We start from the raw sequence: 13,454 nt of genomic DNA on the forward strand, positions 1-13,454 counted from the left end.
TCAAAGAACAAATGACTGGAGTAAGAGTGGTCTCTAATGTTTAAAAGGGTGTTGGAAAGCATCCGCGATGATGTCAGTGATCTGACGCTTGCAAACCTAATCTTTCCTAAGTATGTATGTGTTCCTTTGTCTGTAATTAAATGAGTCAATATGATTGGCTGAGGCCCTGGCCTTAGGCCAGCAAGCTAGCTGTATAAAACTCAAGTGCTGAAAGACAACAGCAAAAAAGAAAAGGCTGTTCTAGGAGTAATAGTTGTGGACAGACCTTGTAACTCTCAAAGGTGAAAACTTAAGAAAATGTGTAAAGGATTAGCAGCCTTGCCCCAAACATGTCTGGAGAGGTGAGAAATAAATTGACTTTTTTTACTGTATATTTTTTTAAAAATATAATTTAACTTGTGATTACTTGTCTATGCACAAATGTCTTACTTATATTATAAAACACTACCCAGGACATCACAATAAAAGTTAGCATCAATATTAAATGTAAATTTATTTATCTTTCTCTATATTTTTCTTCTTAGATTGATATGGATATTGTTTATCATAGACTGAGATTCAGTGAATACTTTCTCTTTCTAAACTATCAATTGTGCACATCCACGGCAATATGGATAAAAATGGCAAACCTAGAAATAGATTAATCCATAACCATTCCTCTGGGAACTTGTGCATAGAACAACTAGCAATTCAATAAGAAAATAATAGTTGTCAAATATATATTTTGTCTTGGAATCTTGGATAAACCTAATGATGTTCATTACTATTGTTTCTAATCTGCTTATTTGCATAAATAAAATTAAATGGAATATTCTCAGCAACAAAAAATGTAACTGTGTATTTTGAAGTACATCTTGTATCACTCATTATTCTCATTCACCTTTTACCAGAATGATAGTGAAATAACAAGCAGAAGAGAGATGTACACTTATCTTTCCTTAAATGGACAATAAAAAATGATTTTGTTTTCAATGTTTAATGTCACATAAAATTTAACATGGCTGCTTTTTATCCAAATGTGCATTTTGAGAAATGATTTATGTTTGGTTGGAATGTTTTTGTAACTTCAATGGATCAAAAGTATTCCTCTGCTTTGACTAAAACTAAGGTGATTGAACATAGAACTGATAATATTAATATACCTGTATTGTTCTGTAAAACTTTAAAAACCTATGTGTAACTCAGATGTTTAGAGAGGTGACATTGGTTCATACAGTATGTTTCAACATTTTCAGGCCTTATTTACATGTACAGCACATAGAACTTTTAAAAAATAGTTTTCTCTCTAGACAGTTCTGTAAGTTTCATACAAAAGGATCATTGGCCTTTACTTGAAAATCTGTCTTCACATTTTTTTTGTTTTAAACCTCTCAAACAACTGTTCATTAATATTATTTTTTGCACTTCACCATGTTTCTCCTCATAACTCAACAACAAATGGTCCCTACATCTCAATGAAAGCCATAGGGGTATACATTTGTCTTAAGCATACTGACAATGTAATGACAGTTTTTGTCTTATGTAATCACATCATTTATTCACACCTTTTGTTTCCATGTTATACCTGCTAAAGGCTTTGTGAACCTGTTGCTTATTTTTTGTTGTCAGTTGCATTTCAGCTGTCATTCTTTGCATGGTGCCTTTATCATTAATTCATCTCACAGAGGTGAGCACAAACGCATCAGGCAGTACTGTACTGTATGTCATAGGTCAGAAACCACCCGACAAGAAATTCAGTTAGAAGTGTACATATACAGTACGGGTACATGACTCAGTGGCACATCATCAATCTTTGTCTGCTTAAATCGTAAGATCCTTGCCAAAAAAGCTATTTTTAATTCCAGTCATGATGACAAAAGCCAAAAAAATGCTATTTGACATATGCAAAAAGCAGGATATTACAGAAGTAGCAATCTGTAGTGTCAATCAATATGTTGCTGCTTAGTTAGATGTTTAAAAGACGAAAAGAATGTTTGTTAGCATTTGATTTAAATGATAAATGATTTAAGATTTAAGAATGATTAAGAAATGTCATTATTTGGGTGTTTATATATTTTTTATCATTCCTTATCCTTTCAAATACATCCTTTTAAAGTGTGAAGTCCTTCTACCTCTCTGCTTTCCACAGATGTTGGCTGATATTTTGTTAACATTTTACATGCATGGCATTATGTTTTGTATTGTACATATAAGGAAAAGGCCTACGGGATATTTTGCCTTTAAGAGGTCAATTCGATGCTTTCCAGAAGAAGGTACCTAAGCAAAACATTTAAAGGAGTTGTCTATTCTAAATCTTAGAAAATTATATAAACAGATACATCCTATATTACGTAAGAGAATGTACAGGTACTGTACATGTTTCTGTGACTTAGTTCATTATAACTGGTTTATTTCATATTTTCAGATTTAGAATCATAATGTACATTGTTTTGAAATTCATGTTGTGTGTATTGGGAATTTTGGAGGAATGTAAATATTAAAATTATTTTTAATTCTTTTAATTTTATCTCTAATGTTACCAAATTTCTCTTATTCAAACAGCATAAGATCTTAACCATTTAGCCTAGCATAACCGATATTACAGAACTTATAACTTACTTCATTTTATGATATTAACCTATTTTTTACTTATTTAGTAGTAGTCTTGCTATAGTCTTATTAAACCAAATGTCATGACACTGTGTGTATAAGAACAATAATTCTGTTAAATTATGTACATTCTCCCAGTGGTTTTTATTTGAAAATTCCAAACCATGTTAGGTACTTTTTGTAATAATTCATTTACAATTTAGATTACATTTCACCAGTTCAGATTCTGTCTCAAGACTGTGCCTTAATTCATTTTTGTTCCTAAAAAATTCCTTGAAGCACACTCCCAGAAAAATAATGTAGAGTATTTTAAAGCACTTGCAAACAAGGAAAGGACAAGCAAAAGTTATTAACTAAGTGTGTTTCAAAACTCTTGAAATACTTTAAACAAAAGCTTCTTTTACACTTAAAATATGTTTTCTTGTAATAAAAGTAAATAATGTAAATAATGTAAATCTTTTTTAAGGGCTAAGGAGATCAAGATTAAATTGGGAACTCTGCTTCAAAAGCCAGAGAATGCTATTGACCTTATTATCCCCTACCCGGAAAAGCCAGAGAAGAAGCCGGATAAGCCTCAAAAGTAAGTCATTAAGATGTGTAAAGTTTTTTAAAAAAATAAAATAAAGAGTGTTTAAGTAAAAAGGATTAAGTTGTACAGAAATACCATGGCAGCCACAGACAATGTGTATCATATATGGGAGTTTATTATTTGCATTTAAAAATAGAGTGAAAGTTTTTCAAGTAGGAAGATTGATCTGCATGTATTGGTTGCAAAGGAATAATTAAAGGTTGATTCCATGCTGGAAAAAATAATGGAGGAGCTCAACATTTCAGCTGTTGAGCCTTCTTCAGGTGTGACCTGGTTCTTCCATTTCACTCTACGACAAAGAAGGTACCACATTAATATAAAAATTGTGATTGTTATAATCCATAAATTTTTGGATTTAATGTATTGTAACATAATGAATTGATTGGAGTCACAATAAATGAATTCTGCCATTCATGGGAAGAAAGCACTACAGTATGTAACTCAAACAAATCAAACATAGTAACTATGTAACTCACTAAATACTGGTAGTTGTAGGTTCCTGCTATGCTTAACCTTAATCAATGCTTAATCAAGAAAAATGATTAAGCAAAACATTTTGCTCCAGTCTACCAACCATACAAATAGTTACCAGCACTTTGTCACTCTATTGAACTGGCATCCTATTCAATAAGGCAAGTCAAGTAATCTCTATGTGTTTCAGGCCACAGCTTTAGACTAATGACCTCTAATCTGATATATAGTTAGTATGAGTGTAATATAGTTACAGTAACTTCTTCCTGTGATTACAGGTTTGTGTAATCAGAAGATGCAAAATTTTACACGGTTTTAATGACCTTTTTTTCCTACTGAATACTTTTACTCTGTCAAAACATTTGTCTTTCCTGTTTGTTTAATCCATCATTATGAAGCATACACATCCTCATACTGACCTGGGGGAATAGAAGACATAGACATAAACACATGCGTGCCAGAGAGGAACAGAAAAAAAGCAAAGGTTTTCATGTCAGCTGGAAAATAGATACAATAGCCAATAAGTGTTGCACATTCCTCTAAGAACTTGGTGGAGTGGTTCACTTCCTTTGTAAATTGCAGACCTTGCATTTAAAGGAACAACTAAAGAAGGCTCACTCTGGTCTGTGTAAGGGAATAACATTGTTTTGGTGGCTGAAATGGAATAATGTAGGGGCCTATTAATTCAGGTTCCAAGAACTGTTGCTGCTTATCAGTCTGAGAAGGGTTACAAAGCCATTGCCTAACAATATGAAGTCCATTATTCCAGGTTAAGAAAGAAAATTCAAGACCACTGCCAATATACCCAGGAGTGGCCATCCTAACAAATTCTCTCCAAGATCAACTGAATGATGCTATTAGAAGGATTTTAAGGTTTAACAGGCCTCTCTCGCTATGGTAAATGTCAGAGTTCATGAGTTCAACATCAGTAATGGACTGATTAAAAATGGTTTTCATGGAAGGATAGACTGGAGGAGAGCCCTGCTCTTCAAGAAGACCATTTCTGCATAGCTTAAGTTTGCAACACAGCATTGGAATGAGAAACAGGACTGTGCTCTGGATAGGTGAGTCAAAAGTGGAGTTGTTAGGCCATAATGCAAAATGTCATATTGGTCAAAAACCAAAAATGTCTTTGACCAGAAGAAACTCATACCAACCATCAAGCACAGTGTTGGCAGGGTGATGGTGTGGACCTGCTTTTCTGCCTCAGGACCCTGACACCCTGCTGTCATTGAGTATACCATGAATTCCACACTAATATAGAATATTCTCGAAATAAAACTGAGACCATCTGTCTGATAGTTAAAGCTGAACCGAAAGTGGATGCACAAGGAAATCTACGATAAAATGGTTCAAAAAGAAGAAATTTGGGATTTTGGAACGGCTATTGTGACCGCCACAGTTCCGCACGGGCTCGTGACCGCTGCGGCCCGTTTCGTCCCGCAACACCTGGGGCGCAAACCTGGGTCTCCAGTGTAATGCAACAGGGAACCAGCCCCAGGAGCTAAAGGAGACCTCCCCCAGCCTAGGCTATATTTTGCTAGTTTTATACTGAAGTATTGATAATCTTCAAAGCAACAGGTAGATTTTCAAAAAGGAACACTGTGTTTCTCTTACAATAAAGAACAAAAGAATACCGCTTCCTCTCATGTAAATGACAACTGACATAAATTAATGTAAGGGTCACAGAGCCCTTCATCCTGCCTATTTTAATGCACTGTTTATCACTCAAGGCTGTTTGTCCATCTTTTGAGTGGACTTGTCTTTAAAAGCATAATTCTATTTGGATTAAAGACACAGTCAAATTAAAGTACAACAGATGGCCTGGTAAACCAATTATACCAGTTCTACACTGTTGTGATTGACTATTGCCCTGACCACACAAATAACTAGTGCCAAATCACAATTTATTAAATGGAAGCAACTGTACATTCATTTTCACTTGGCTTTTACAAAATCAAATAATTGTTTTTTATAACCAACTGGTAAATTATATCTAACACCAAAAAAATGAATAAATAAATTATTTTTAAAAATAAATACAAAATAAAAAATGAGACTGCGTGTATGTGTAATACATAAACAGACTGCAGGATTGTCCAAATAGGGACATTGTATCCTGTAAGAAGTTACATTTAACATCTAACATCATAACTCAATGAGGCAGTGTAGTGGAGAATTAATCTTTCAGACACATTCTTGATTTCTACATGCAGTCAATCAAATCTACCTACCCTGTTGACCCTCATACTGCTATTAATACCTTTACCTTCTGTTTTTAGCAAGGTGATGAAGAAACAGATCTGGTTTTGTAGACCTTAGTAGATTGAGCTGTTGCCTATTGTTTCATGTTGTTTCTTTGATAAAGTGTTGAACATCATGTTTTACCATGCTTCTACTTACCTATCTTGGTGGTTTAGGCTTGAGGACTTAACAATGAATAGAAAGAGTTATATACAGTATTACAGCAATAGAAGCAGAAATAAATAATCAAACAATTTTAACTTTAACTGTAGCATTTCAGGCTGTGGATCTCAATATTGATTTTTCAATGGAAGGCATGTGACAATCTCTCATACACCAAGTAGGACAATTATCAAATTAGTCTGAAGTTTTTATGGCAAAAGTTATGATTACAACAATCATTAACAGGTTTACTCCATCACAAGTTTCAGAAAGCAAAAAAAAAGTTAGGAAACAACGTATGTTGTAATAATTGCACTTGGTGAGGTTTCACAGCCAAAATGTTGTGTTATTTCTACTTTTTTGTGTGGAATTTACCTTTAGCTGTTCCTTTGCATGTTAATAACTTAGAATGATCAATATTGTTCAGTTACAGTATAGCATTGACCCTGTCCTCAATTTCCACTAAGGTGGGATAGGCTTCTGTTCCAAACAGTATGCCTCTAAGCACAGATTTGTACATGATTTTTACAGTTTTGACTTATTTTGTAGGCCATCCCCTGAAGAAGCAGTACAGTGGCGTGAATCCTTGGACAAAGTTTTGTCTAACAGCTGTAAGTTAAAATATCAAGAACATTTTGAGATGTACAGGATTCATAAAACATGCTTTAGATTAAATGTAATTTACTTCAATTAGATTTATGTCTAAGTGATCTAATGAAGATCACTTGTGCTGTGCTGAGTATACTGTATATGAAACTTCAATGCCTCTCTGTACTCAGTGGAAAATGTGAAACTTAATACACCTGCTTTGATAAACAAATGGTACTGAGAGCCTGCTTTTAAAAATATTTTGCTTGACCAGCATAGTTTATAAAAGGGTGATGCTCTTTTAACATTAATAACAATTTTGTTTATAGCTGTTTGGGAAATCCTGGGAATGTAAAATCAGGTAGATCAATGGCTCTTTCTTTATGTGTGCAAACTATCTAGTCTGTGTACATTTTCTGTAAAACAAACAGACCATTTAAACCTGTAAGGATTTTAGAATATTAGGAGAATATATATATATACAGTATACAGTACCCTCCATATTTATTCATACCATTGATGTTACAGGAATCATTATATAACAACATGATTTGTGGAATGGTTAATGTGTCTTACTTAAACTACTTAAATCTAAAAATATTATACTGTAATCATACTAGCAATGCACAGAGCAAAGTAATATTTATAATAAACACTTGAATTCCAGAAAACACGACAGTCATGTTTATTCTCACACTCCAATAGTCAGTATTTTTTAAATCCTCCTCTGACATTTATTTATGAAACTGTACTTTATTTATGAAAATTATGAGTTCATTCTGTGAAATCCTATCAACATTGCAGTATAGAATTTTAAATTTTTTGTTTAAGAGAGATACCACCCAGATCATGAATCTTTGTGTTCAGTATGTCTTGTTTTTTGTTCCTATTACTGTACATTGGGCTATAAATCTGTAGAGCACTGTAATTGAGTACATTTACAATCAGTTTGTTGTATTATAATATAATTACACTATATTCTGAGATTCTAAGTACATTTACTGCATATTTATTTTAGTAGCAAAATCACTGAGAAAAAAGCATAAAATCATAATAGCTGGTTGTAGTAAAGAATGATTATATTGTGCCTAGTGAAGATTGTACATCATACTGTATGTAATGTTATTCGTTTAATTTAAACATGTTAAACATCAACCAACGTACCCAAATGAGTACAGTCTGTTACCTGCAATGTACATATGATACATGTGAGCAGTAGCAAACATCACATATGTACTAGAAATCAGTGATCTTCCTTACAAGCCTTGATATAATTATATGGAGCTTTCTTCTTAGTTGTGATGCTAGTAACACTAAATTTTGAATTGCATTAGTTTTTGGTCCTTCTTGTTTGCAAGGAATTTTGTGGCTTTAAAATGTTGTCTACATTTTTCAGACTTACTGATTACCTCAAGCTTCTCAATGCTCCATCCTGCATGTATATAGGAAAATATGTATATTTGAAAACACTGAGTTCATACCAGCAGCAAGAACTTCTTTAAATGTGTTTAATGAATATGGAAGAAAGTGTTATCATGAAAGTTTCAACACTGCTATTTTGATTCAAAGCAAGACTCATTGAAGCTCAGCTGGTCTGCAAAAGTGCTATGTGGTAGAAAGAATATGTGAGAAATTCTCTTGAGCTCCAGAGGACTCTTGAGATAATTTAATTTCATGTTGGATTAACTGTTAAATGTGGATTAAAGTTATATGTTCTCCCAATGTTTGTGTTGGTTACTACCTGTTTCCTTCCATAATCCACAGACTGTAGGTGGGTTACTGGTAGGTTAATTAGTCTCTCCCTACACTAACAATTATAGCCATGATCCTCAGCACAAGGTTGAAATTTGGAGAGCTATTATTCTTGCATCAAGAGTCATGAGCACAACATGACTCATTGCTCAATGCTCATTATATTGCATTTCATTATACTTTGTGTGTCTAAATTAGTTGATTAACTACCACGGCCTAAATTGAACCAGAACTTCAAAGTTTCTCCAAGTCATAAATTCTAAATGTAGCACTTGATGCTGCATTCTACTTGTTAGATGCAATATGCCTCTGGCAACAGAAAGCAGCCATCATGTTTTGAGTTTGGACTTTGCAATCTGTGGGAGGGTTTAAGATTTTGCTTTGACCTGAGGTAATTTCTTAAAGTTGACTTTTAATTCGCAATATAATTTGCCTTGAGGAAAACATCTGCAAACACCCAATATATTTCATTTGACATTATATACAACAAAATGATCAAACTCCTTATTTGGTTAATGGATTGAAATAAAATGTTTTAATATGCCAATAAAGTGGGGCTCTGGATTTTAGGCAACTTGATGAGCAATTCAATTTTTAAAGAAAAAGAAACAGTAGTAACTTTGAAGAAACTTTATATATGTTTATATTTTCCAATATTTATTTATAAATCCTTTACTTTCAGCACATACTATACTTTAGAGTCAGTTAAGGGTTACATCAATTTTTATACATTATTGATAGAAACTGTTAATACTTCTTGACTTTTTTAGCTCATTGCCTTTAATGGAAAATGCATGAAACCTGCAATAGATGCAAGACCACTGTCTAGAAGTCTAGAAGACCTTGTCTTTAATGCCATGATTCCATTGCAGTAACATACTGTAGCTTCAACATATGGAAAAGATGAGATTCTTCATTAATTGTAATTGGGAGATTTAATTCTTCTCATCTGATTCTTAACTCCTTTATTATAAACTCAGAAAGTTTTGACATGTGTTTTTATTTCAGATGGTCTGGTCACTTTCAGGAGCTTCCTGAGGTCTGAATTCAGTGAGGAGAATATTGAGTTCTGGATGGCATGTGAGGACTTCAAGAAGACCAAATCCCCTACTAAGCTTGCCACCAAAGCTAAAAAGATCTATGAGGAGTTCATTCAAACAGAAGCTCCTAAAGAGGTTTGTGATGTGAAATGAGGATACTGTGCTATGTATCTTTTTAAGATGATGTACAGTACTATGTGTTAACTATTTAACTAGCTAGCAGACCTGCTAAATATTTAAAAGTACATTTAAATCCTGAGAACATCAGGCACTTCCTTACCCAGGGGGTTGTGAAAGAATGGAACAATCTACCAATCCATGATATTGAAGCAGATATCCTGGTTTCTTTCAAGAAATGAGCTTGACAGGTCAAATATTTTCCCCTTGTTTGTAACTCTTCTGATCTCATATTATTCTTATGTTCTTAGAGATAGAAAGGACGTTATGCCACAGGAAGCTCACATTTTTTTTGAGAAGCTAAACTCATTTGTGGCATGTTAGTACACCCAGTTGTTTTGGCTTCTTATCAAGCAAAGCAAAACTAATTCCAAAGTTTATTCATCACCTTCTTATCAATAGGTTAACATCGATCACTTCACCAAGGAGGTGACTATGAAGAATCTCGTGGAAGTATCACCTTCTGCTTTTGATCTTGCCCAGAAAAGGATCCATGCTCTGATGGAGAAGGACTCATTTGCCAGGTTTTTGCGGTCAGAGCAATATCAAGAACTGATCAAGTAACTGTGGATAGAGGCTGTGCAAAGCATTCTGGTTACTATAATAGCACGATCCAATATGTTCTGATGAATCATCTTCAAATCCTTTATTTACAGTAAAGTAACTTAACAGGAGCACAGTAACTAGTTTGCTTCTTTGTGTGTCGCACAATCGCAATTTTTCTATCAAGCTCTTCATTTAGGATGAGGAAGTTTAACATGTGCTAGGTTTTTATGTGCAGTATGGACATTAGTTATACTGTCCATACATTCTAAAAACCATAAACATCAGGGTCACATGAAAGTAAAGATACAATGTTATACACCATCAATTATATTGTAACATTTGCTAAGATAAACTGGTATTTTTTACAAAACAATTCGGTAATGTTTCAATTGGAGATGTCAAAAATAAATAGAAAATTTCCATTTTAGATGTTATTGTAACAAATTGGTTCATCCCTCATTTAATGGTGTATCTCCACCCATGCTATTGTAAACATGTGTCGGTCTTAGTAATAATTTCCAACATTGTTCTATTAAATATTATTGTTTCCGAAATAGCTTTGCACAGCCTCAAATATGCCAATGCACCAACTGTAAAGCTGTCAGTTCAGTTTAAATTTTGTCTTCACTGTAGTTTTTCTTCCCTTTTATGTTATGTAGTAAACTGGTGTAATGTATGCCTTTTATATATTACTCTATTGAAGCATTAGTAGTATTTGAAAGCGATTCCCCTTTTCACATTTTTACACTGAAAATTTGTGCAAAACGTTTCCCAGTTGAAAAGCACTTAATGTTTGTTGAGCCTGTATTATACATGCATCCCTACATTTTGGATTTGTGCATTTTTTTTTATTTCAATAAAATGGAAATACGGCAGTTGTCGCAAAATACATTCCAGTTCATATTTTTAAAATATACAACAAAAAACTCATGTGAGAATCAGCGTGTAGGATGCAGGAAAACTGACCTTTTTTGACCTAAACTGAATCCAACAATAATGCTTTAATCACAATGACCTTAAAAATATGAACAATCTCTTGGAAAATCATAACAGTCTTAAAATGTAAGAAAGCAAAACAATAAACATCTAAATTGGTAGGAACACTCCAGCACAACATCTTAAACTGGAAATTTCTCATGTGATAGGATACAATGCCTGGGAACATTATAGATATATACTGTATATAAAGTGGGTTTAAGTGGTTTTCCTACAACAACATCACTGCAGAGCAAGTTGATATGATGGGAATAATGAAAATGAGTGGAACTAAATAAAACTGTAAGAAGTATTTGTTTTTCAGAAGGATGGTTTATCCAAATAAGGATGAATCTAAAATTGTTCTATCTAGATTTAGCTATGACAACTCCCGCTACGTTCCTACAATTGTTAGAATCAACTTTGTGGTGAATCATTTTGACAACACATACTTGCTACATAGAAATATATTACTGTATTGCTCACCATAATATTGAAACAATAAAAAAAATCTTCATGGAAATTAGCAGGGTAGGATTCATTGTTGCTTCTACTTTACATTTAATGTCTTACCTATTGCACAGATTATCTAAACATACATTTTCAAAAGAAAGTGCAAACATATTTGTCTTGTCTACTTTTACACTGTTGCATTGATTGATCCTTTCATAGTTCACCTATGATACAGTTATAATATGGTTTACTTAATTCACATATTCACAATCTGTACCCTTTACAATTATATATAATGGTCTTAAATCTGTCCTGTTTTTTAAAATCTATATCCATGTTATAATATTAACCACATATAATTTTACTGTATGTTAACCTGCTATATGTATGAAATTTAATTTGATATGCATGTTTTTAATTTTTAGTTATTGATTTTATTATACTTAATTTATATACTGTAGTATTGTCATCAATAATGTCCTTATTTGCTGGTAAAAAAAACAAATTAAATTAGATACTGCTCAACAGAAGTTTATCATTACAGTTATTATCTTAAACCTTAAACTTGACGAACCCTCATTTGTTCAAAATTAAAAAAAGATCTGTGGCACAGATTAGAATTTGAATACCAATATAATTACTAAGAATATAACATTATTTCGGGTATTAGGTATCAGATATTATGCTAATTGCGAAACAGAAAACTTACAGATTTCAACCTAAAATGTCTAAGATTGAACACATTTCATTTTTTGTTCTGAAATTGTTTGTGCCCAAAATGAGAAAAATAGTAAATAAGGACATATTGAATCAATACTACACATTTCATACAGTATATGACTTCATATGTGCATGTAACTTTTGTAGTCAACAATATAAAAATGCATCAATACATTCAGTTCTTCAAGATGTATTTTTTATAGTTGTAAATATTGTTTACCATGACTTATTTAAATTATTCTTATAATAACACAGGAGCAAGAACTGCTTCTCTTAAAGCAGGAAAGAGGACATCAGCAGTACAACAGCACAGTTATTTTGAGATAAAGGAAATTACAGTATATCAATGGTTCGTCATTTGCATTTGTTATTGGTTATTCTTTTGTTCTGAAAAAAAATGTTTCTTATTTGCTTCTTTTTGATCATTATCCTCTTGGATTGCATGATCCTAGTTACTTCACTCATTTTGAAAAGTTAATTGGAAATACAGTATATGCTTCCTTCAAATTTGGTTTACCCTGGAATTAAAAAATGAGGATATTCTTGAATTCCAGTGAGTCAGCATGGCATTTTTCCTGTAAATCTTTTAAAGAATATAATTACCAAAGAAAAACGAATCCTAAAATGAGGATTAGCCGCAAATACCAACGGAAACTGAATTTGTAGGTTTATGTAAAGCCTTCAGAATTGGTGGCTGTAGGAAAATACAGCACATAAAGGCGAGAATTCAGTATTCGTTGCTTAAAAAATGATAACTATACATATTATTTATTGTAAAAACTAAGACGTCCAAAATAATTTCATGTTTCGCCAAAGTTTTTCTAATTTTCTATTCAGAAAATGTTTGGTCAAATTCTATTAAACAAAATTAATATGGGCAAAATATATTTTATATTTTAATGTATCGCTTATAAAAGACATACAGACAGATTTGCTATGAAATATTTCTCACCAAGCTACCCTTTAAGAACTTTGATGAACTTCTTCTTCTTATTTATGTAGAAGCAGGCCTTCTACGTCAGTATTTTTTTTTAAATAGCGAAATGCAGAGAAAAATCATTGAAAAAACTTGCTGTAGGACATTTTGCCGATACCAAGCTTTTGCAACATGCCTAAAAAAATATTCAAGCAATGTTTTCTTTACCTGT

The 13,454-nt window shown here is 32.7% G+C and overlaps 1 protein-coding gene across 1 annotated transcript; it reads left to right on the forward strand.

Moving 5' to 3' along the window:
• Positions 1-202: 202 nt before the first annotated feature.
• Positions 203-12,480, forward strand: LOC148823542 (regulator of G protein signaling 5-like). Its single transcript, XM_088927144.1, has 5 exons — positions 203-341; positions 3,056-3,169; positions 6,605-6,666; positions 9,404-9,570; positions 10,015-12,480. The coding sequence occupies exons 1-5, from the start codon at positions 298-300 to the stop codon at positions 10,174-10,176; spliced, it is 549 nt and encodes a 182-aa protein (XP_088783270.1). The 5' UTR covers positions 203-297; the 3' UTR covers positions 10,177-12,480.
• Positions 12,481-13,454: the final 974 nt, after the last annotated feature.

Source organism: Atractosteus spatula, chromosome 11, assembly GCF_055471065.1.
Source record: "Atractosteus spatula isolate fAtrSpa1 chromosome 11, fAtrSpa1.hap1, whole genome shotgun sequence".
Taxonomy (NCBI): domain Eukaryota; kingdom Metazoa; phylum Chordata; class Actinopteri; order Semionotiformes; family Lepisosteidae; genus Atractosteus; species Atractosteus spatula.